This window comes from Electrona antarctica, assembly GCF_951216825.1.
Source record: "Electrona antarctica genome assembly, chromosome: 10".
NCBI classification, from domain to species: Eukaryota; Metazoa; Chordata; class Actinopteri; order Myctophiformes; family Myctophidae; genus Electrona; species Electrona antarctica.
Window position 1 is genome coordinate 17,952,211 of NC_136791.1, and position 24,116 is coordinate 17,976,326.

Consider the following 24,116-nt stretch of genomic DNA (forward strand, 5'->3'; position numbering starts at 1 on the left):
TCATCTCTCGTCTATCTGCTATTCCAGTTACATCACTTGCATTTTATATTGACTTTTCTTTCATTTGAACTGAGTGTTAAACAGACTCTCTCTCTCTCTCTCTCTCTCTCTCTCTCTCTCTCTCTCTCTCTCTCCCTCTCCCCTCTAGTGACCGACGGCCACCTATCCCACTCCGAAGACTCGTTTCTGATTGGACAGTCCGAACCAGGGAGTACAGACGTCCGTGCCCCAGGTAACAGAACCACCTCGCTCCGCCATTATCTGTTTGGGTTCAGTGTAAACTACAGTGCAGTTGGAAATGCACGACAGCCATATAGACGCATTTCCAGACAACGTCACACTGATAAGAACCTGTATGCGTGCGTTAGGGGCAAAATAAACTCATTAGATGCTATGTAAACATGGTCACAGCACTGACGTGTAAAAACGCATCCTATCAAACTTTCAAATGCTGTTCTCCTCCCTGTGTGGAAGAAGAAGGTTTATTGTGGATATTTACTGTGATCTCTCGCTCTTGAAATATGTACCAATTGGTTTATGTTGTGTCAACTTGTGTGTAAACAAAAATAAGCGATTCTCAAACCATTTTTCCCCCAAACTCCACCTCCAGTCGCAGAGGGAACGCTTCTTATATGATCACGGCTGCTTGATCGCGTAAATCAGTAAATCTGACCGTAGCTCTGTACTTGGAGGCATTCAAAACACAGCCGTCTTTTCAGTCCAGTTTCAGGCTTTTATTTGTGTAAGGTCCAGGAAGTTGCCTGTTTCCATGCAGCATAGCCTTTTTTGTCTCGTGGGAGTCTCAAACAAGGTTGTTAAATTATCCTACATATTTAATTGTGAAATTACATATTTACACCTGTGATATATATGTTTTTGCTGTGTACGATAGTTTAAATTAAAGTTTCCCATCTGGCAACACTGATTATTATCATTGGTAACACCTTGCCAGTGTGGCTGTTGTAGTGTGTGTGTATATGGCCTAGTATTTAGCCACTTAGCAGATGCTCTTGAGCTTCATTTACGGTCCGACAGTGTAGCTCACTGAACATTTGTGGTACGACAAGGTGTAAATCCTTCTTTACCCAACAGCATGGAGTAAACTGCAGAGAAAACAATGTGTGCTACAAAGTAAATACTGTAGCAGGTCGACATCAAAGCTAGCATCTGTATAAATGACATCTATGGCTGTGGTTTTCAAAGTTGGGTCCAAAAAGGATCCTTACAGGTCTGTAACTCTGCATCTGTACACTCTCAGAGTTATGGGGGGGCCTTTAAAATCGAAATGTCAGGCCAGAACACTACATTTCAATCACTTAGTCATTGTTGGGTTTTGGAAAACCCTTCTTTTTGTGAGTCACTTTGGACTCACACCACCTTCACACGCACGCACGCACGCACGCACGCACGCACGCACGCACGCACGCACGCACACATACACAGACACACACACAGACACACACACACAGGCACACACACACACACACCGCCCTACACCTTAACAAACTCAGGAAGCTACGTAGGTTGAGTTGAGTGTAAACACTGTGAGAATGTCTTCACCTCTACACGGGACTGGAGGAAGAAGAGGGCGTGTGCGTGTGTGTGTGTGTGTGTGTGTGTGTGTGTGTGTGCGTGTGCGTGCACGTGCAATCATAATGAATAGAACAGACTCAAGGTCAATCCCCACCCAATCCACACACACACACGCACGCACGCGCGCACGCACTTGCGTAGAGAAATCTGACAGGCATTCAAAAGGAACTCAAATGAGATGTTAACGTCCTGTAAGTAGACTTAGAAATAAAACTAGTGTTGACTAATCATTACATGTGGCTCTTATTTTGAAGAGGAAGTTAGTAACAGGAAGTCTGTTTCAGTTGTAAACAAGCTATATGACACTCCCAAAAGTCCCAAAGTTACGTGAGCTCCTCTCATAGTGGTAGTCGTCGCTAAACCACGCCACGATCATTATTTACAATATAAAAACCATGCATCTTGAACAACACTGGGATTATTTATGGAACCTGCAGCAGTAGGTGAGTAATTACTTTTATCTATGTTGGACATTTGTTTTGGTTTCAGTGGTTGAGCTGCTTGGTGGGGTTGAGCTGCTTAACGACTACTCTGCTACAAATACAGTCTGTGATCTTTATCTTGCATCTGCCCGTGTGTGTCAAGCATATAACATTGTGGCAGAGTAGAAACGTCCGTAAACTCTGTATGCACCCCCCCCAATTACTTAAACGAACAAATTGATTACAAACGAATGGTTCGGATGTTCGCTCGAAAATTCCTGCCGAAGTTCGAGTCCTAAAAACAGGGCTAGGGTACAGCCTTAACGCACACACACCTGAACCAACTCACATTAATGTACTGCAAAGCTCAGGATGTCTGTGGAATTATGTCAGTTCTCTTCAATTTTACTTTGTTCCCCTTGAGTCTGAGGCTTAAAGCTGCAATCAGCAATACAAATCTGTGTCCATTGTCCCGCTCTCCCAGAGGACAGATATCTCAAAACCAAAATAAAAACGGTGGCGCCTCTAGTGTCCAATCGTGTGGGGAATACTAAAAACTAGGTGTTTCACCCGGCAGGGCGTGGTTTTGCAGGACATAGCAGTGCAACAAGGCCATCACACCGGCCAGGCCTTGGGTGCCTAATTTATGCTCCGGAGCACAACGAAAATCACTTGCTGAAAATAGCCAACCTACACACACACACACACACACACACACACACACACACACACACACACACACACACACACACACCTGAACCAACTCACATTAATGTACTGCAAAGCTCAGGATGTCTGTGGAATTATGTCAGTTCTCTTCAATTTTACTTTGTTCCCCTTGAGTCTGAGGCTTAAAGCTACAATCAGCAATACAAATCTGTGTCCATTGTCCCGCTCTCCCAGAGGACAGATATCTCAAAATAAAAACGGTGGCGCCTCTAGTGTCCAATCGTGTGCCGTCTGGGGAATACTAAAAACTAGGTGTTTCACCCGGCAGGGCGTGGTTTTGCAGGACATAGCAGTGCAACAAGGCCATCACACCGGCCAGGCCTTGGGTGCACACACACACACACACACACACACACACACACACACACACACACACACACACACACACACACACACACACACACACACACACACACACACACACACACACACACACCTGCAAAGTAAGGGAGAGGCAACATGGTTGCTGTGCATATAGACTATAGAGCCTATAGGTCAGCTACTGTAGTTTCCCGATCATTCTATAAATGCGCAAAGTCTCAGGGACCCCAGGGAGCGTTGTGCCCAGAGAGGTAGAAAACATGGCCAACAACAATAAGACATTGTGGTTGTACTGGTAGGCACGTCCCTGGCGTGAATGTGTGTAACCCAACAAAGAATGACGCAGAGTTGTACTGTGGAAGAAGATCCGGTCTCGATCAACAAGAAAAAAACACATGCACTTGCCGATGGACAGAATTCAAACACAACACATCTTGATGGAGCATTAGTAACCTAAAAATAACCCTTTGACCTTTTGGGGGTGCATAACAAACAGGACCAAACAAAGAGGTGAACCCCCCGACCGTATACTGCCCCGCGGGGCAATACCGGCCCCGCCTACCAACCCCGCCTGCTATTGAACTGCTTCCTAAAAGCAAAAGGTCCCACGTAATCAATTCTTCAACACCACTGCAGCTAAACTATTGTATTACACACACACGCGCACGTACACACATACACACACACGCACACAGACACATGCACATGAAAGCGCACAATCATTCTCATTCCAAGTGCACACATTCTCAAACACTTGCTCATCCATAATTCTTTTTTAATGGCACATGCGTGGTGTGCGCGCACACAAACACACTTCCCTTGTTGTGACACTGCATCAGCCTCGGTGTGAAAAACAGTGTCTCCACTTGTTCAAAAACACCTCTTGTTATTTGTCCATTGTGGTTTAACAACTCGTCACTCCTAATCAACACAAGGTCTTTTCAACGCTCCAAGTATGTGCTCACACAGGAACTATGAAAAATACCCTCATAACGTGTGTGTGTGCGTGTGTGTGTGCGTGTGTGTGTGTGTGCGTGTGCGTGTGTGCGCGTGAGTGCATGTGTGCGCGTGTGTGTGTGCGTTAAATCGTTAATGCATGCGTACCTTTGCACTGCCTGACCCCAGGTCTTATCCTTCAGTAGTCTGTCTCACTCCATGTCTGTATGTATGTCTGTCTGTCTCCCTTCCTGTCTCTCTCTCTCTACCTGCCTGTCTGTCTGTCTGTTGGTCATCCTGTTTATCCATATCAGCATGTGAACCCACTATATGAACCCAGTGAGCCAAAATGTACAATACCAGCACCCTGACTCTAGTTTGACCCGAATGGATTATGGAACACAACAAACCTTAATTAGCATCATTGCATCATTAGAGAGAGAGAGAGAGAGAGAGAGAGAGAGAGAGAGAGAGAGAGAGAGAGAGAGAGAGAGAGAGAAGAGAGAGAGAGAGAGAGAGAGAGAGAGAGAGAGAGAGGAGAGAGAGAGAGAGAGAGAGAGAGAGAGAGAGAGAGAGAGAGAGAGAGAGAGAGAGAGAGAGAGAGAGAGAGAGAGAGAGAGAGAGAGAGAGAGAGAGAGAGAGAGAGAGAGAGAGAGAGAGAAGGGAGCTGGACTTGTTCCACCTGGTACCAAAGGTTCCATTTACTCATCTGTGCTTTTTGTTTGTTGTGCATGCTCTACTTTCTCAAACTTTTACACTTAAGCTCTCCCCTTAAAGGAAAATAAATATGTTAATGACGTTTAGAAACACTTTCCTGGGGGTCTTTATCTGTGTAATATGTGGTTTTAGATATTTTACATTTTAGCTGTGAGCCCAGTGTCTCTGATGTCATCGACACTGGACTCACTTAAAGACCCCCAGGAAAGTGTTCTAAATCTAGTAAACGTCATTAACATATATTTTTTAGCAAATAGGGTGAAGTGTCCCTTTAACTCTGACAGTATACAAATGGAAACACATGGAGCCATCAGGGTCCATTTGGTTCCATTTGTATACTGTCAAGAGTTATCTAGACTTGTATTTGTATACCGATCATCCATTTGTATTCTGTCAGAGGTATAGACTTGACCCCAAGAGTCCCTTCATAGGTGCTATGACTAGCACCTATGAAGTGCTAGTCATAGCACTTCATAGTATATATGTACAGCATAGTATAGCATATATGTATAGTTTATATGTATAGAGTCATTATATAGATATGTTCTAGTTATAGTTTATATGTATAGTGTCATTATATAGATATGTTCTAGTCACGTTCTTAGCTTACGCATGTTTCGCGATAAATGCATTTTACACATGTGATGTATTCCCATGCTTTTTGTTCTTGCTTAATGTAAGTCGCTCTGGATTAAGAGCGTCTGCTAAATGCCTAAATTGTAAATTGTCCCTGGAACCCACTTTGAGAACCAATGCTCTTCTTTATATCTCTCTCCTGTTGTCCCCTCTTGTCACCTTCTTTGATAGATGTTATACTATGCAGAGTTATTTACTTGTTCTTTTGTTATTTTAGGTTAGTTTTTCCTTGTCCAAATATGCCAATAATGTTATTTAGATAGTGTGTTGTTTATTCAGAGGCTCAGGTTTGACATTTAGCCAGTTAACTAGTTACTTTGTAGCACTACATAATGATCATTTACTCTGTTTCCTAGTTACTTTGTAGCACTACATGTGATCATTTACTCTGTTTCCTAGTTACTTTGTAGCACTACATGTGATCATTTACTCTGTTTCCTAGTTACTTTGTAGCACATGTGATCATTTACTCTGTTTCCTAGTTACTTTGTAGCACTACATGTGATCATTTACTCTGGTCGTTTGTTGACCAGGGTTCATCACATTTACTCAGATCTTACACTTTTGTTTTAAGTCAATCTGTCTGTCTTTCTGATTGTGTGTGAGGATACAGACATGACATCTGAACTCTTCACACTTCTCTTCACTTTTCCCGATCTTTTCCTTAAAAGCCTTTTTTTTTGCTTGTTGTGAAAAGAGGCCAATTCACACCTGGCACCATTTCACGCTTGGTAAATCCCCCCCCTTTCTCTGTGACAATGCTTGGACAATTCACTGATGTTTCACTGAAGTACAAATGGCAGGTCCGGTCTCTTTGGAAACTTTGGAATTTCACATCTCTGTGTATGTGTGCGTGCGTGCGTGTGTGTGTGCGTGCGTGCGTGCGTGTGTGTGTGTGTGTGTGTGCGTGTGTGTGTGTGTGTGTGGTGCGCGTAGCCGTGCAGGCCAGACTCCAGTCAGACCTGGATCAGGAGCAGAATGACTTCCAGGTTCCTGTCACCACGTCGCTGTCTCAGGGCGACGTCGTCCACCACAATGACACGGCGCTCAGCGAGGCGGAGCTCACCGCAGGCCCCACCCACGACCACCACCCAGGACACGCCCACCACCCGCACGGCTCCACCCACAATCCCAGCCACGACCACGCCCACAACGCCAACCCGCACCTTCACCATGGAAACCATCAGCAGCCGAACTACAACCTTCACGGTAAGTTTAGAAGCATGCAAGTGGATGGGAGGGGATATCCATCGCCCTCTCTAAGTTTAGAAGCATGCAAGTGGATGGGAGGGGATATCCATCGCCCTCTCTATATTTTTAACTCTATGGTAATGTTCCTAACGAGGTGCCAACTTGCGCCTTGCACATATAGGCCATGTATGTCCTACTTGTGCGCAAGCAGAGCGCGCATGATGTACTGCTACTAACTATTACAACTGCTGTTCTAAATCCTTTAGACCCGTTATTGACCTTATACCAACCTTGAAACGTACCTTAGTTACGTCACCATCAACAGCCAATACGTGACCACCAATCTTACACGACATACATACATACATACATACATACATACATACATACATACATACATACATACATACATACATACATACATACATACATACATACATACATACATACATACATACCCAGCCGATCACCAAACTACCTTAGTTACGTCATCAAGAATGGTGGTCCCTTATTGACCGGTGGACAACACCGACAAACATACCCAGCTGATCGCAGTACTTGCGCGCTCTGCTTGCGCAAGTAACAAGCAATATTTTAGCTGTGGACCCCCTGGAATCCCCACTTTATTTTTGCTGGAGACCCTGGAACCCCCACTTTATTTAGCTGGGGACCCCCTGGAATCCCCAGCTAACAGGGCTGTCATCCGGCTGTGTTAAGTGGTCAGATGGGTGGTACGCAAAAGCGCTTTCGATACTTTCAAGTGGGCCCTGATCCAGGAAAGGTTGAGAAACCCTGTTATTTGCAAACGACTGTTATCATGGGGACAAATAATCGTTACAAGTATAGGCTCATTTTGAAATTGAGAAAAGTTATAATTTTGGGGGAAAAAAAAGAAGAAATGATGATTGTAATCGTCCCTTTCCGGAGAGAACATAACCTCAATGTCATATTAATAACCATGATGTCATTGAGCAAACACATCACACACACACACACACACACACACACACACACACACACACACACACACACACACACACACACACACACACACATACACACACACACACACACACACACACATACACACACACACACAATGTATAGAACCTTTTTTTTTTCGAGAAGAAAGAGAGGATATCCTGTGTAGGAAAGTGTGTGTGTGTGCGTGCGTGCGTGCGCGCGTGTCTGTGTGTATGTGCGTGCGTGCGTGTGTGATGCAATGCACATGGTGACACAGTAGTGCTAATATAGTGGCAGTTCTCATTTTATGGTCGCACGCCACACACACACACACACACACACACACACACACATGCACGCACGCACGCGCAGGGTGTTATTTATTTGTCTTGCTCCCTGCTGTGACATGCTGGATTTTTCCTTATTTGGAAAAGGAGGAGTGCTTGTTCAACTTTCCCAACGTTTTTCCAAAGCAGTGCCATCTTTAACTCGTTGACTTCCTGAACTGAGGGTTATTATTTTAGGCGGAATCACTGAAAACAGAAACCACGTTGTATTCCAGGCTCCGTCTGATCTCTCCCGCTTAGAGATTTACAACAGAATATTCCGCACTATGTCTTTCATCTCTGTATGTCGGGGCGCCCGCTGGTCTAGTGGTCCAGGCGCATGCCACATATATAGGCTCTGGCCTGACAGCGTGTCGCATGGTCGAGTCCTGAGCTCCCTCTTTCCTGTCATTCTCCACACAGTCAAGTGTAAGCCCTCGTGTACAAAAAGTTGACCCACTGTTTCCCAAACAGTGGTTTGGGACCCATTTGTGGGTCACAGACTAATTTGTATGGGTCATGACCTATTTTCTATAAATGGTATGGTAAATATATCTATGGTCATGACTCGAGTTAAAATCCCATTTTCTTTTCCTACATTTAAAAATGTTAAATACAAATAATTAAAACAAATGTATACATTTTAAGAAGAAGCGATGCGTTGTGCGCTATCAGCTATTTTTCACTAGTTGGGGGTCCAGGGACAACGTCTAATCTCTCTTTTGGGTCTCGACCTGAAAGTAACCTGTCGTAGACAGACAACTCTGGCCCTAGCAGGCCAGAAATTATTCAAAACATTAAGGAGGGTCTGTTTGATTTCAAGCACATGGCACACACACGGGTGGTATGTGTGTGTGTGTGTGTGTGTGTGTGTGTGTGTGTGTGTGTGTGTGTGTGTGCGCGTGTACTACAGCTGGAGTCTGACTCTCACGGCAGGGGGTGACCTGAAACTTCCTGTCACTTAATGACCTCACTGTAGTTTGACCCCTGACCTCTCCAACATGTGGGAAGAGAAGGGTTACTTTTTGTGTGTGCGCGACTGCGCGTCTGTGTGTATGAGCGATTTTGGGGTCATTCGTTCTCTCTGGTCTCATTAAGAAAACAGGTTGTGAATGATGAAAGGGGCTGAGGTCCCTGACATCATACAGCCACTAGTGTGTGTGTGTGTGTGTGTGTGTGTGTGTGTGTGTGTGTGTGTGTGTGTGTGCGTGTGCGTGCGTGCGAGTGTGTGTGTGTGTGTAAGTGCTAGGCATTCTGGACAAACAATACAGAACAGAACCCCTCTCTGTTCAAGGCCCCCCAGTTTAGTCTACATTAGACCATTTGGTCATACACTCTCAGAGTTACAGACATGTTAAGGTTCATTTGGTCATACACTCTCAGAGTTACAGACATGTTAAGGTTCATTTGGTCATACACTCTCAGAGTTACAGACATGTTAAGGTTCATTTGGTCATACACTCTCAGAGTTACAGACATGTTAAGGTTAATTTGGTCATACACTCTCAGAGTTACAGACCTGTTAAGGTTCATTTGGTCATACACTCTCCCTGTTAAGGTTAATTTTGACTGATGAAGACTGCATAGGTCGAAACGTTAGTCGTTTCTATACTAGCACCTAATAAAAAAGGCTTAAACTGTCCGTGCTGCTCCAGTGTCCTCTCCTCCTTTTGCAACAAAATGTGTCCTTGTTCCTGTGATGCACCGGACCAGCCGTTGCAGGCTTGAGGCGTTAAGGTCCATTTGGTTCCATTCATACACTATCAGTTACAGACCTGTAAAGGTCCCTCTGGTTCCCAGTACCTACAATACCAACACATTATAGCTGGGGAGAGGGGACCCCCTGGAGCTCTCTCAAGGACCCCTGGAGGTCCCGAGATCGTACTTTGAGAACCACTGTTCTACAGATTAAAAACAGCAAAAAATGAAATGGAGAGAGAGTGAAAAACAAGTTGTTGTCCCATTCCACTGGAAACTCACATTTTCAGAGAATCAGTGTTAAAGTTCACAGTATCAAACTTCCAAGTGTGTTTCCAGCATCCATTCCCGAATGAGAGTTGAACTTACATTTATAGTTCATGTCTGTCTGCAGAACTCGCGACCCCCTCTGGCCTCCAAATCAAAGACATCAGCATGAAAAAAACACCAACGCTGCAGGGAAATTGAACCGCAGCTAAAAATAGCTTCTACAACACACGCCACACGCACATTCACGCATGCACATACACACACACACACACACAACTCACGCACGCAGGCACGCAGGCACGCAGGCACGCACACACACACACACACACACACACACACGTTATGTTATGACAGCCGCCCCCTTACCTAAAATCACGTTGTGAGCTTGCAGATCAGTTATTTCTAGCTAAAGACACCATCATAAGATTCACCATACATTCTATGCGGTGTCACTGAGCAGTATGGGTGGGAGGGATTGAGTTATTTTTGTCTGTTTTTTCTTTCCTTCTGTTTGTTTTTTGTAAAAGGAAAAATATACTGTAGGCATACCAATTATATAATAATTCATAACCTGTTCTTAATAAAAACGTATTTGACAAAAACAAACAAACCAACAAACAAAAAATATTCACCATACATCATTGGTTCCGGGGGGTCCCTGGGGGTCCCTGGGGTCGGTGTTCCAGAGGGCCCCAGAAAAAGTAGTTAACATTATGTAGCGCCACCACGATCATCTTAACCACTTTATCCACTTAAAGGTAGACTACTATATTCCAAGATTATTATATTCTTTCTTTCTTTCTTTTTTTCTTTTTTTCTTTCTTTCTTTCTTTCTTTCTTTCTTTCTTTCTTTCTTTCTTTCTTTCTTTCAGCCTGCCGGCCATTCTGTCACTTTGTGCCACGCTGCGAGCTTGTAGATCTGTTACATTGTATTGTATTTGAAAAATATCAGAATTTTGTATTAGTGTAGTTGCATGGACAATGGTTAAATGGACAATATTATATATGACATCTTATGTATCCCCAAAAGTCTATCTTCTGTCGCTTTTTCTGATTGGAGTTGACACAGAACAGTTTGAGAACCATGCACTGCTACGAATGACAATGTTATCTGTGTGACTGTGAAGACATTGTTTTGTTCCGGTGTACGTGTGTGAGAGTAGGCTACACACATGGTGCAGATTGTAGCTGGAGACAGTGAGGCACTCTGGGTAATTCAACCCAGAGCTGATATCAACAGTTCGCACGGTGCCAACGGAGGAAGCGCTCCGCGATTAACGAGGGGGGATTTGAAGCTTTTCAGTACAGGATGCGAAATGAATTGACAAAAATATATGCAACAGACAATGGCAAGAAAACAAATATTCATTACGATTTAGAATTGTGTGTGTGAATCAGTTGAGTCTGTACGTGGGAAGAAAAAAGAAGAAAAAAAAAAAAAACGTAAAAAGAAAAACAGCGTGGGCTGTCCGCTTCCCCCGCCGTACTTTATTTCTGGACAGACAGGAAGACAGCGGAGACGGAGACAACACAGGATAGACGGACAGTGCAGGAGACATGGGATTTGACCCCATGCCGTGCTGGCACACTCTAGAGACGCTGGTTCCCAAACTTAATACTACACTGTATACACTGAGTCAATATTCTCTATGCACAGGCATTGGTGGGTCTCAAAGTAACCTTGGGGGGGGGGGGGGGGGGGGGGGGGGGGGGGGGCTAATGAATTGTGGTTTACATAGAAGTCAGTCAATTGGGTTTGTGGGGAGGGGGGCTTAGGGCGGAGGTGGCTAAGCCTCCACCAGCGGGGGCTAAAGCCCCCCTAGTCTCCCACAAACAAACAAACAAAAACAAACTTAACAAACAAAATTGCTCCTGGAACAGTGGAGGTGTCTTTCTCTCAATTGATTCAAATTTGTATTTTGCATTCTGTTTATTAAAGAGCTGGAGAGAGCCCTGTTACTGAACAAACACTAATATGTGGGAACAGTCTAACTGTTCTGGGAATAGTTATTGTGCTTATTATAAACAAAGTTAAAAAAAAAGAGAAAAGAATGGAAAAGTTCATCTCTTGGTTGTCTCTCTATCTATTGTGTCCCTCATGTCCAGAAGTGGATGATGCCGGGCCTCTCCCCTACCCTCCCCTGGCCTCCGCCCTCCCGCTGCCCCACATGATGGCTCTCATCATGTCCCAGCTGCAGCCCGTCTTCGAGGGCTTCAACCTCACCCTGGAGGCCCTCACCAGGCAGGTGGGCGACCTGTCCCGAGACGTGGCCCACATCAGAAGCACCCATCATCAGGGGTATGGGCTCTCACAGTTATTACATTTAGAATCGCCCTAATCACAGTTATTTGAGACGATCGCGATTGTTTTTTGCATAATCGTCATCGTTCAATCGTTTGAAATGTGTGTTGGAAAAAAAAGTTGAACATTTTTCAAAAATAGCAGAAATAGAAGATTTGTTTGTACAAGCTATTTCTGCAATTTATTAATGTATTATTATGTCAGTAATATAACATCAATATTAATATTATAGTACTATAATAATTATGTAATATTTGTATGTACCATATTCGTTATCTGCCCCTGTCAAATCTATGATTATGAAGCTAAAAAGGCCAAACAGAAGTTACGTTTTCATAATTTATTATTATTATGTATTAATCGTCAACTTAAAATCTGGCATCGTGACAGCCCTGATCAGGGGTCGGGCATCCGCAGGGAGACCCCGCCGGGAGGCGCGGACAACATGGCCGGGGGAGGAGGAGGACATGCGATGGAGGGGTGGATCAACACCAAGCTGGATGAGATCCACAGCGAGATCAACGAGGTGGGCCGGACGATGCATTCCCAGCATGCCATCCTGCACTACAACCTGACCGTCTTCAAGACGGAGGTGGACCTGAAGCTCAAGCGGAACCACAAGCTGCTGCAGGTCAGCGATAAAGTCTCTCGACTATTGTTGATTTTGACAGCACATTTTGGTGCTTTAGTTCATAGTCCTTTGAATAAAATTGACTAACATTTCATGTTAGTCATATGTATTTCTTTGTCATATGTTACTAGTCACCTGAAATGTTTTACTTTTAGTCTATGGTTTTAGTTGACTAAATGTCGTAAGATCTTAGTCGACTAAAATATATTTTAACAGGCCTTGATGGCGTCGTAATGGCTGATTTTACACTTGGTTGCATGCTGAAAATCACCGATCTACAAGCTCACAACCTTTTTCAGCATGCAAACAAGCATACAATGAATTGTCTTTTAGTTCCACTGGATCTCTCCACTAGTCCCTCCTCAACATTTTAGTCTAGTTTGTAGCCTATTTTTGGACAAATTGTCAGTATATTTCGTCTAAGTTTTAGTCATCATAGCTTAGTTTTAATTTAGTTTTCGTAAGTGAAAAAAGGTAGTCGACAAACAATTTTCGCACATAAGATCCTTGTCTTCGCAGAAGGCTTTGTCTTAGGTATAGGACAGCGAGCATGGTCTGTTTTCTGTTTTCTTTGTTTCCGACTCACAGCTAAGGCTGCACTTTGTTATGTTGTATAAGGTTCCTTATGTATCTGACTCACAGATATAAGGCTGCACTTTGTTATGTTGTTTAAGGTTCCTTATGTATCTGACTCACAGATATAAGGCTGCACTTTGCCATGTTGTTTAAGGTTCCTTATGTATCTGACTCACAGCTAAGGCTGCACTTTGCTATGTTGTATAAGGGTCCTTATGTATCTGACTCACAGATATAAGGCTGCACTTTGCCATGTTGTTTAAGGTTCCTTATGTATCTGACTCACAGATATAAGGCTGCACTTTGTTATGTTGTTTAAGGTTCCTTATGTATCTGACTCACAGATATAAGGCTGCACTTTGCCATGTTGTTTAAGGTTCCTTATGTATCTGACTCACAGATATAAGGCTGCACTTTGTTATGTTGTTTAAGGTTCCTTATGTATCTGACTCACAGATATAAGGCTGCACTTTGTTATGTTGTTTAAGGTTCCTTATGTATCTGACTCACAGATATAAGGCTGCACTTTGTTATGTTGTTTAAGGTTCCTTATGTATCTGACTCACAGATATAAGGCTGCACTTTGCCATGTTGTTTAAGGTTCCTTATGTATCTGACTCACAGATATAAGGCTGCACTTTGTTATGTTGTTTAAGGTTCCTTATGTATCTGACTCACAGATATAAGGCTGCACTTTGTTATGTTGTTTAAGGTTCCTTATGTATCTGACTCACAGATATAAGGCTGCACTTTGTTATGTTGTTTAAGGTTCCTTATGTATCTGACTCACAGATATAAGGCTGCACTTTGTTATGTTGTTTAAGGTTCCTTATGTAACTGACTCACAGATATAAGGCTGCACTTTGTTATGTTGTTTAAGGTTCCTTATGTATCTGACTCACAGATATAAGGCTGCACTTTGTTATGTTGTTTAAGGTTCCTTATGTATCTGACTCACAGATATAAGGCTGCACTTTGCCATGTTGTTTAAGGTTCCTTATGTATCTGACTCACAGATATAAGGCTGCACTTTGTTATGTTGTTTAAGGTTCCTTATGTATCTGACTCACAGATATAAGGCTGCACTTTGCTATGTTGTATAAGGTTCCTTATGTATCTGACTCACAGATATAATATTATATTATTAATATTTGCTATGTTCCTATATTAGATTCCTTATGTTTTTGACCCAGCTATAAGGCTGCACTTTGCCATGGTGAGGTTCCTTAGTTGGGCCAGATTCACGAAGGAAATTTACAACCAGGTGTAAATGAAGTGCGTAAATGAGTGTGTATATTCCGTACGCTCAATCTCACGTGTCATTCACAAAAGGTGGCGTAATGGCTTAATTTGTGCGTATCGCGGGTGTAGCTCATTTCGCCTCTTTCCCAAGCGTTTCGCCTGGTGTCGCCTGGTGTTCCAAAACATAGAGAGTCATTATAATTTAAGAGGAATTTGTATGTTTGAGCAGCCACTTGTGAGGACCAATTCAAAATTACACTGTATTTCTGTCAAAGGGGTTACACTATGGAAGAAATGCAGAGATGAACTGAAACTAAGCAGGACATGGAATGGGTTCAAACTGAGTGTGTAAACAAAGGAAAACATCAATGTCAGATCACAGCCTGCAAAATGCACACATCTACAAGCTTACGGTGAATGCGGTGCTCCGCGATGCACTGCACCGCATGAACTTGTAGATCAGCTTATTTTGACAGACGAGTCTCTCGCAATGTCAACTGACTGAACGTTATAAAGTATAGGCTACTCTCACTTATATGCAACTCTAGTTTATTTATTTATTTAAGTTCAACCTCAAGACCAAGGCTATACTTGGCAATTATATTATAAAAGCGCTTTCTATTGAACAATTGTTCACTCACCTTTGCAGAGGTAAAAAAAGATACCCGATATTGTTTTTATCAGAGCTGCATTGATTAATGAGGGGAACTGTCTTTTGCCTGGGGAATGGATTTGTTCTGAATCTGAACACGTAGCTATTTCAATTTTCAACCATACGGCAGGTAGCCTATATCCTTCCTCGTCAGAGGTAAGTTGGCTATAGTATGAATGGTTCAATGTCGTCAATAATATTAAAATTATTCGTGGGACATTTGGAGTTAGTTGCCACTTGGCATGATGGAAGTTCGGTGCGTGTTGTTCATGATGAGATCAATATAGTAGCCTACAGTAGCCTATTTATAATTAATACCACAAAGAAATGTGGCACATCATTCTGTGCCCAACGAGGCAGCCAGTGTTGTATCATTTAAGGCATGATCTTATACTTTGGTGAGCTGGCTTAGAACTGTGACTGGCCGACTTGCAAACACGCTGATGCCATTCAATAATGTGGACTTGTATTTGTTATATAATTAGCCCTAGTTTTTGTCTCTGTCAGACCGTCATGTGAACAATAGAATATGTATAGGCCTACAAGCGCAAGCTGCGCAATACATCGGCTATATACATAGGCTATAATCTTTTTATGTGTTGACCAATGTTGGGCACATAGCCTACATATTTTTGAATATTGATTCAGCATGAAGACTAAAGCATTGTAAATACATCCCTGCAAGTCAGGGTTGGACTTGACTTGAGAATGGACGTAGTTTACGGCCAAAGTCACGGTCAATTTCAAATGATGAATTCCACACGTAACTCAAAATATGAGTGTAAATTGCTTCCTGAATCTGGCCCCTTATGTTTCTGACTCACAGCTATAAGATACACAAAGGTTCCCAATGAATGATGACGCTTTCAGAGGTGAAGTTTGAACAAAGACAATAATTATGGATCTGACACAATTCAAATTAATATTATGTCACAATCATAATAATTGTTTTAGCAATATGACCTTTAACCCCACTGTGAGGTCACCTGTGGTTTTGCAGTCCCACATAAGAAGTCTGCGCCACTGGCTCTCAACGATGGGGTCTGGTGACACCTAGTGGTCCTTGGGGGGATATAAATGCACTCCCATGACTCTCACTTACAGTTAAACTAACACTTAGTTAATTGATGATGTTTGCCGTGTCCAGCGGTCCCAGAGATACGGAGAAAAAAAACATATCAAATGGGGGTCCTTGACATTAATAAGGTTGAGGTTCACTGGACTATTAACACTATATAGCTCTAGTATTTACAATATCCACATCATCTGTTCTAAACTCTAAACAAATTGTGTGGCCAGTACATTTACTTAAGTATAGTACTTAAGTGCAATTTACTGGAGTATTTCCAACTTTTTTCTTCTCCTGTCTCCACTACATCTTAGATAAGAGACAAATATTGTACTTTTACTCCACTACTCTACTACTTTAGAATAATACTAAACTTACTAGTTACTTTGTAAATTTTGATTATTATTACAAAACAATACATTTACCCACTTCAGCCCTATACATTTTGGCCATTTGAAGCTTGTAGATGAGCTATTTTCTAAATATTTGTATACATGTTTTTCATTTGAAAATGTGTGGAAAGTGACATTCTGCATAATGAGTACTTTCTATTTTTGGTACTTTAAAGGGATAGTTCAAATTTTTTTAACTTACGTTGTATGAAATACTTGCCATTAATATAGTGGTTGCAACTGTATTAATTGATTGCCTGAGTCCCGAGTTCTGCTCTGGTTTTGGTGAATATTAAGTAGTTCCGGTCATTTTGTGGGGGGCACAGGGGCCACACATTAAAAGTAAATTAATTCACAAAACTAACGTCATTTGTATTGTTGAACTATTTCTAAAATATTAGTACAACTTTCGTTAATTCTTTAGGTCAACAATACAAATGACGTTAGTTTTGTGAATTAATTTACTTTTAACTATCCCTTTATTAGGTACATTTTAATACCAATAATTTTAGTAGAGTAAATTTTGAATTCCGGACTTTACAACAGAATATTGCTACATGATTTGATTGATTTACTATACAGTAAGTAAAAATCACTGCTTGTGGTGAACTGTATGCTGTGTTACCACTAGGCTAACCTCGATGTTGTGTTCCTACTAGGCTAACCTCCAGGTCATGAACGCCACCATGGCTGAGATGAGGCTGGACCAGGAGCAGCTAGCCGAGGATCTCCATGCAGGAAGAGTAACCCCACCCCCGCCCTCCATAACGCACCCCCACGTCCCCCAGGAGCAAACGCCCACAGACCATTTGCCGCCCATGAATCTGTCCGCGGTGTGGACGGCCATCGAGCGTCTGAATGACAAAGTGGTCAACAACACTGTGAAGGTGGATACAAGATTTAACTTTCTTTTTTCTGCAATTACGAGCCTTTTTCGGAAGCCACGGTGAGTGTTAACCGGCCATGTATGTCAGAGACACCAGTGAGTCTTAACTGGTCACGTATGTCGGGGCCACTATTGGTACGTCCTGCTACGTCAGAATAACATATGCCCCCCAATAATGTGTTGTCCTGCATGTTCCAGGTGGACGGGCTAGTGGAGGACTTGGACACGACGTCAGGGGATGTGACGGAGGTGAGGTCCATGCTGGTGGGCCTGGAGGAGCGGATCGCCCAGACCGGGAGGAACAGTCAGATCCAGTTCATGGAGACAGGTCTGGAGGTGGAAGCCGCCAAGGTCAGCGTTATGAACCGATTCAACGAGCTGGCAGGGAACACAAGTGAACAGGTACACACTCCAGTGGGGATTTTGACTTGTCTTTTGAATACAATTAGCCCTTCACTAAATCCCACCCCAAAAAGCGATTGTCCAATGCCAGTCCAAATAGTTTAGCAACGGTTGCTATGCAGGTCAAGCTTTCTTTGCTGCTAACTATCCTTTTGGACAAGGATGGGTTGGGGAGGGACTTAGTGAAGTGGAAGTAGTGAAGTGATGTCCTTGACATAAAACGGTTTTGGGCACCGCTGATATATACTGTAAACATGTCTTTCCAGAAGACAGTTAAGCTTGGTAGAATCGGCTTCAGGTCTTGACGGTATCTTTTTATCCGACCTCTTCTCTCTCAGAACCGCCGTCTGGCGATTCTGGACGAGGACGTGGACGACCTGTACTCTCTGCTGTACAAGAACACCACGTCGGACTGCGACTGCAGGGCGCTGCGCTCCGACATGGTCCTGCTACAGGGAGGCCTGGCCAACGTCACGGAGCTGGCCAATGACAACCGCCTGGCCCTGGAAGGGGGCGGAGACGACATGGGCGCGGCGGGCCACTGGGAGGACATGGGCGCCTGGCAGCCGCTGATGGAGGATCTGCAGCAGGGACTCCGTCAGGTGAGTGAGAGTGTGTGGAGCAGTGGTTTCCTCCAAGTCAGAATTTGTTAATATACCGGTGGTTATTTTCAAAAAAATTGTGCAACTGGATTATTTGTTTAAACATTTTGCACACAAATCTTGTATGGAGGTCCCTGGCACAAAATATTCTCAGATGGCCAAATACATTCATTTGGGGGTCCTTGACATGAAAACAAATGAGAGGCATTTGTGTCGACTGTAGAGGGACAGGTAACTGAATAAGAGTCACCGATATATTGGCCAAAGCCAAACAAATACATTCCATACATTATTTGACTTTTTTAACTTCAATACCGACAATTCTGCAGGCGATTCTTTGCCACCAAGGTGTCCCTATTTTGGACATTTGATTACAGGAAAAAAGTACAGAAAATTATTTTTTATAAACTAAAAGGTTTTTTTCACACCTAGTAGTTTTCCATTTAGTTTTTAGTGAACTACAATAGCGTTGTCCTCACATTCACAGGTGAAGGACTCCCTGGCCTTCGAGCAGGAGAGGACCAGGACTCTGAGTCGAGACGTGACCCATCTGGGAGGCTCGTTGGCAGGCAGCGAGGCGGACGTGTCCTCCCTGAGGGACAGCCAGGGACAGCTGGCGGAGGACATGCGCCGTCTGTCCAGCTCCTTCCAGTCCCTGCTGCAGGTAGGGATGGGACGATAATCCTTATTATCAGTCGCACAAATTGCATCGTGAAATTTCCTCAGCATAGTAACACTTGGAATTTGCTTTTGTTGAGCTGCAAATTCAGTACCGCTTAAACCCTCTATACTAAAACGGACCCTTAAAGAGTGCATTTGATACGCTCTCATTTCACTCTACACAAATCGATTTGCCAAAATCGATAGGGGTTCAAGTGTTTATATTTAACAAAATATTTAGATTTTGATTATCGCGATAATTGCGTTTAATCACAATTATTTAAAATAAGTCCTTTTCATATCATCCCATCCCTGACTGCAGGATGCCATGAGACACACAGACGTCCTGGAGAGGCTGATTGGGGAGGAGGTGCTGGAGTTCCTGGACCGGCCCCTCCAGGACCAGGAGGACCGGCTGGCCGACCTGCACGACAAGCTGCTGGGAGGTAAAGAGAAGCTGTGAATGGTAGCAGACTGCTGGGGGAGACAGAGGTAAAGAGAAGCTGTGGATGGTAGCAGTCTGCTGGGGGAGACAGAGGTAAAGAGAAGCTGTGGATGGTAGCAGACTGCTGGGAGAAACGGAGGTACAGTAAAGAGAAGCTGTGGATGGTAGCAGTCTGCTGGGGGAGACAGAGGTAAGGAGAAGCTGTGGATGGTAGCAGTCTGCTGGGGGAGACAGAGGTAAAGAGAAGCTGTGGATGGTAGCAGTCTGCTGGGGGAGACAGAGGTAAAGAGAAGCTGTGGATGGTAGCAGACTGCTGGGAGAAACGGAGGTACAGTAAAGAGAAGCTGTGGATGGTAGCAGTCTGCTGGGGGAGACAGAGGTAAAGAGAAGCTGTGGATGGTAGCAGTCTGCTGGGGGAGACAGAGGTAAAGAGAAGCTGTGGATGGTAGCAGTCTGCTGGGGGAGACGGAGGTACAGTAAAGAGAAGCTGTGGATGGTAGCAGTCTGCTGGGGGAGACAGAGGTAAAGAGAAGCTGTGGATGGTAGCAGTCTGCTGGGGGAGACGGAGGTACAGTAAAGAGAAGCTGTGGATGGTAGCAGTCTGCTGCGAGTCAGAGGTAAAGAGGGAAGATTTGACGAGATAAATAAGCAACCATGGTCTATGAAAACGAGCCCAAAAGAAGCGACTAATAGGCCACATGAGAACTCAAGTTTTGATGTGTACACGTATGTGTGTTTTCAGTATTTATGCTAGACGACGCTTGACTCCTTTTCATTTCTCTGCTCCCCAGGAGGTGTGAGGGAGGATTCACCGGCCGCAGACCAGCCCTCCTCCTGGTACACACCTGATGGCAGCAGAGGAGGAGGAGGTCACGCCAGGGAGCGACAGGTCCTTCACCGCGATGGAGAGCAGGTGAATCACCACGACCATGACATTTTACTTGAGGATTCATTGTCAAACTAATAATTGCGATCAATCAACAATCTATTTGTGTTCTTGGCATTGAACAAAAAATGCAGTTGAGCAGATATGAATTACTTCAATATAAATGACAAAGTAATGACTTGATCTTTTTTTTTTTTTATTATTATTTTAGCTTGAATATATTTGGAAAATGTATGAATATTTTGCAACATGGAAACGATTATTTTGATCATGCAAAAAACAATTGCGATTATGTCAAGTAATTGTGATTATGTCGGGTGGAAATGTATGTCCCAAACATTGAGGAACATACTTTTCAGGATTCAAATTCCAAAATGGCAAAATGTAGTTATGCTACTTTTGATGCTTTTTCGCGTGACACTGTAATCTGATCAAGTGGGCCGTATAACTATAACTAAAAGTTATAATATGGAGATAAGAGGTTTCTGCCCTGACAGCAACATTATGCTAAAGGTCTCATGATATGCTGTTTTTCAAACATTTCAAGTTTTTATCATGGTCCTTCAAACACGTTTTAAGAAGAATCCACTCCAGTGAGCCATGGCAGGTTTTTTTGTGTTCTGGAGCTTTTCTAGCTGCAATGAGAAAAGGAAAAGTGGAAATGAGTCGACTTTGACATCAAAGTCTACACGCCAATCACAGCACTTTTCTGAGCCGAATTATTCACAAAACCCCAGACCAAAGAAACATCCACTGAATGTTTAAAGTTACAGGTTTTTTTGGGTGTAATTGACTTGAGAAGAATGACATGAGACCTTTAATAATTTGCCGACAGGTCTATGGCCGTGTGGACGAGGGCTTCGTGTCGCCGGGCGACGGAGGAGACCTCTGGAACCTGGAGAGGTCTGTGGAGGAGCTGGAGGTCAAGATTCGCCGGCTGGAGGAGAGGCCTTGTTGCTCCGCGATAAACGGCAGCAAGGATAACAGCAAGGACGCAGCGCCCGTGCCACCCAGTGGCCCGGGGGCCAACAAGCTGCAGGCGGAGGTGACGTGGCTGCAGCGGGCCCTGGAGGACCACCTCCGCATCTTCAAGGACGTGTTCAGTAATGCCGACGTGCTGGCGGCCTCAGACGCCATGACGCTGGACCTGGAAGAGCTGTGGGCGCTGCTGCGGAAGAAGAAGAGCAAGGAGTTGGGGAAGAGGCAGAAGAGGAAAGGAGCAGGCGTCGAGAAGAAGGAGGCAGCGACGACGACGACGCAGAACCAGCAGGGCTTCAGCAGGAACGGAGGGGGCGGTCCTCAGAACCAGCAGGGCTTCAGCAGGAACGGAGGGGGCGGTCCTCGAAGCAAGAGGGAGCAGGACCCACTCCCGGTCCTGGAGCAGCGGGAGTCGTGTGTAACGCGCTGTAGGAATTCCCCGGAGAATACCAAATGTATGGTTCAGTGTGCATAATGGACATCTCGGACAGTGCTGCTCAAAATGTCTTAATTTCAAGGACCCCCCCCCCCCCCACACACACACAGTTCCGTATGCAGATTCCCAGAACTCGGGGATCGAGCGTACAAATGGAACCAAATTAATCCGTAAGGGTCCATTTGGTTCCATTTTTACGCTCTCCAAGTTACAGACCTGTAAGGGTCCATTTTGTTCCTAATCCTAACTGTCAATGATTTGAGCTGCCGACCCCCTGGATCCCCTTCAAGGACCCCTGGGGGACTCCACTTTGAGAAGTGATCTAGCAGTAGTCTGAGGGGAGGAAAGACACTGCAAGTGAACTCTGTGGAGGCTAGAGGGAGTGATTAGATGGGTATTATTATTATTATTATTATTAATACATTCATAGTCCCAAGATTCAACAATCCGTGTTTTTGTTTAAAATTGAATTGTTGTCTTTACTGAACTACAGTACAGATAACAGATGCAGATCATCTTATAGGCATGGGGAACTTAATTGTCATCTAGAACTGTCATCATAACTCTTACGCATGAGTGTATTTTGCAGATGTATTGTTCTATTATTATTATTATTATTATTATTATTATTATTATTATTATTATTATTACATACGTCTCTGTCGGGTGGAAACCTCATATGTCCAAAACTGTTGCAGATCTGCCACTTTGATGCTTTTGTATGATCAAGTATAGGGCATTAAAAGGGATAGTTCACCCCAAAATGATTTTCTTTCTATAGTTTCTATCGATTACTCACCCAATGGAGATTTATTTTCCCGCATTGCTAATCCAATAATTTGATGACCACAAAGGAGACTCTTTGTGTCTCCATAGGGAATCACTTCTGGCCATCAAATAGTGGCTTAGGAATGTGACAAAAACAAAACAAAACAAACAACAAAAAATCCATGAATTCAAGTGTCCATGGGGTGAGTAATCAATAGAAAAAAAGTCTTTTTGGGCATGAACTAGCCCTTCAATTTACAAAAAAAAACACACAAAAGGTAAAAATATGTCTAGAGATTTTTTAGAGAGTTTTCAGCCCCGACAGCAACTATTTGTGTGACTTAATGGATCATGGCTAGTGTTCATAATATGGACATTTGTACTTCTAAATACCTATTCAGTACCATCTATGGCAGGGCAGGAGCATAGAGTTATAATTTATCTGGAGGGCGGACTGCCCCGCCCCCAGCTCTTCATTTCAATGAAAGTTGCTCAGTGCCGTTTGAACCCCGATGACGGATGTACCTCTACTTCCTGGTTGGCCTCAATATCGAGGCCAATAGATAGCCAATAGCCAGGGTTTCAAGCCGTAGACAGCACGCACGCAAAGTAGCGTTTTAAATGCGGAAGTGATGCTATCCCAGATTTGAGCGCCAAAACGACTGCACCTTCAACGTTCTACCATTCTTTGGCAGGATATGTAATATTGTGCTTCTGGTTTTCACTGCTCGCACAATTTATGGCAATTTTAGACTTGGACACACAATCCTTTTAACTCGGTGTCGCTGGACGAAAAAAAATTATTATTATTATTTACTGTTTTCTATTCATGCAGAACATTATTTATGTAAATATAAACAAGCTAAGAATGTTCTGCAAAGAGAAGTCACTGTGAGACCATGTGGAACTGAGAAACTATATTCTTTGTATGTCAGATTAATAATGGTGCGCACCTTAGAGTGAACAACGTTATTCTTTGTATGTCAGAATAATAATGGTGCACAGCTTGGAGTGAACGCGGGTCATTGGGGGGTGATTTTTGCTATTTTAAGCCACATTAACCCCCCGGAGTATTTACTTTTAAACATATTAAATTACAGGCGAAGAATATCCCCAATCATAGACCTAGATATAATGTGCTTACTTTATAGATGTCCTATGTACGCTGGGCTGGCGTTGCGATGAAAATAGCGTTTTTAGATCGGCTATTTTTTCCGTATAGTATGCTGGTGTCTAAAGCATTACTTCTGCACTCTTATAGTCATGGATTGTTGAATGTATCATTGCAAGAGTTTAGTGATCATTCATCACATTCTCATCCCAACTCGTCAACTATACCTACTATCTCTTGGGTCGAATGGCCCAGGTGTCACTTTCCAACACTACG

At 43.5% G+C, this 24,116-nt stretch overlaps 1 protein-coding gene across 1 annotated transcript in view; it reads left to right on the forward strand.

The window, feature by feature from the left end:
* The window catches only part of mmrn2a (multimerin 2a), an 82,721-nt gene that overhangs the window by 34,533 nt on the left and 24,072 nt on the right, over window positions 1–24,116 (forward strand). The window contains exons 4-14 of the mRNA XM_079511842.1: window positions 149–232; window positions 6,291–6,563; window positions 11,909–12,101; window positions 12,495–12,735; window positions 17,326–17,553; window positions 17,751–17,954; window positions 18,293–18,556; window positions 19,044–19,220; window positions 19,539–19,662; window positions 20,453–20,574; window positions 21,383–21,990. Of these exons, the coding sequence (XP_079367968.1) occupies window positions 149–232; window positions 6,291–6,563; window positions 11,909–12,101; window positions 12,495–12,735; window positions 17,326–17,553; window positions 17,751–17,954; window positions 18,293–18,556; window positions 19,044–19,220; window positions 19,539–19,662; window positions 20,453–20,574; window positions 21,383–21,990 (2,518 nt within the window). The remainder of the gene's footprint in view (window positions 1–148; window positions 233–6,290; window positions 6,564–11,908; window positions 12,102–12,494; window positions 12,736–17,325; window positions 17,554–17,750; window positions 17,955–18,292; window positions 18,557–19,043; window positions 19,221–19,538; window positions 19,663–20,452; window positions 20,575–21,382; window positions 21,991–24,116) is intronic.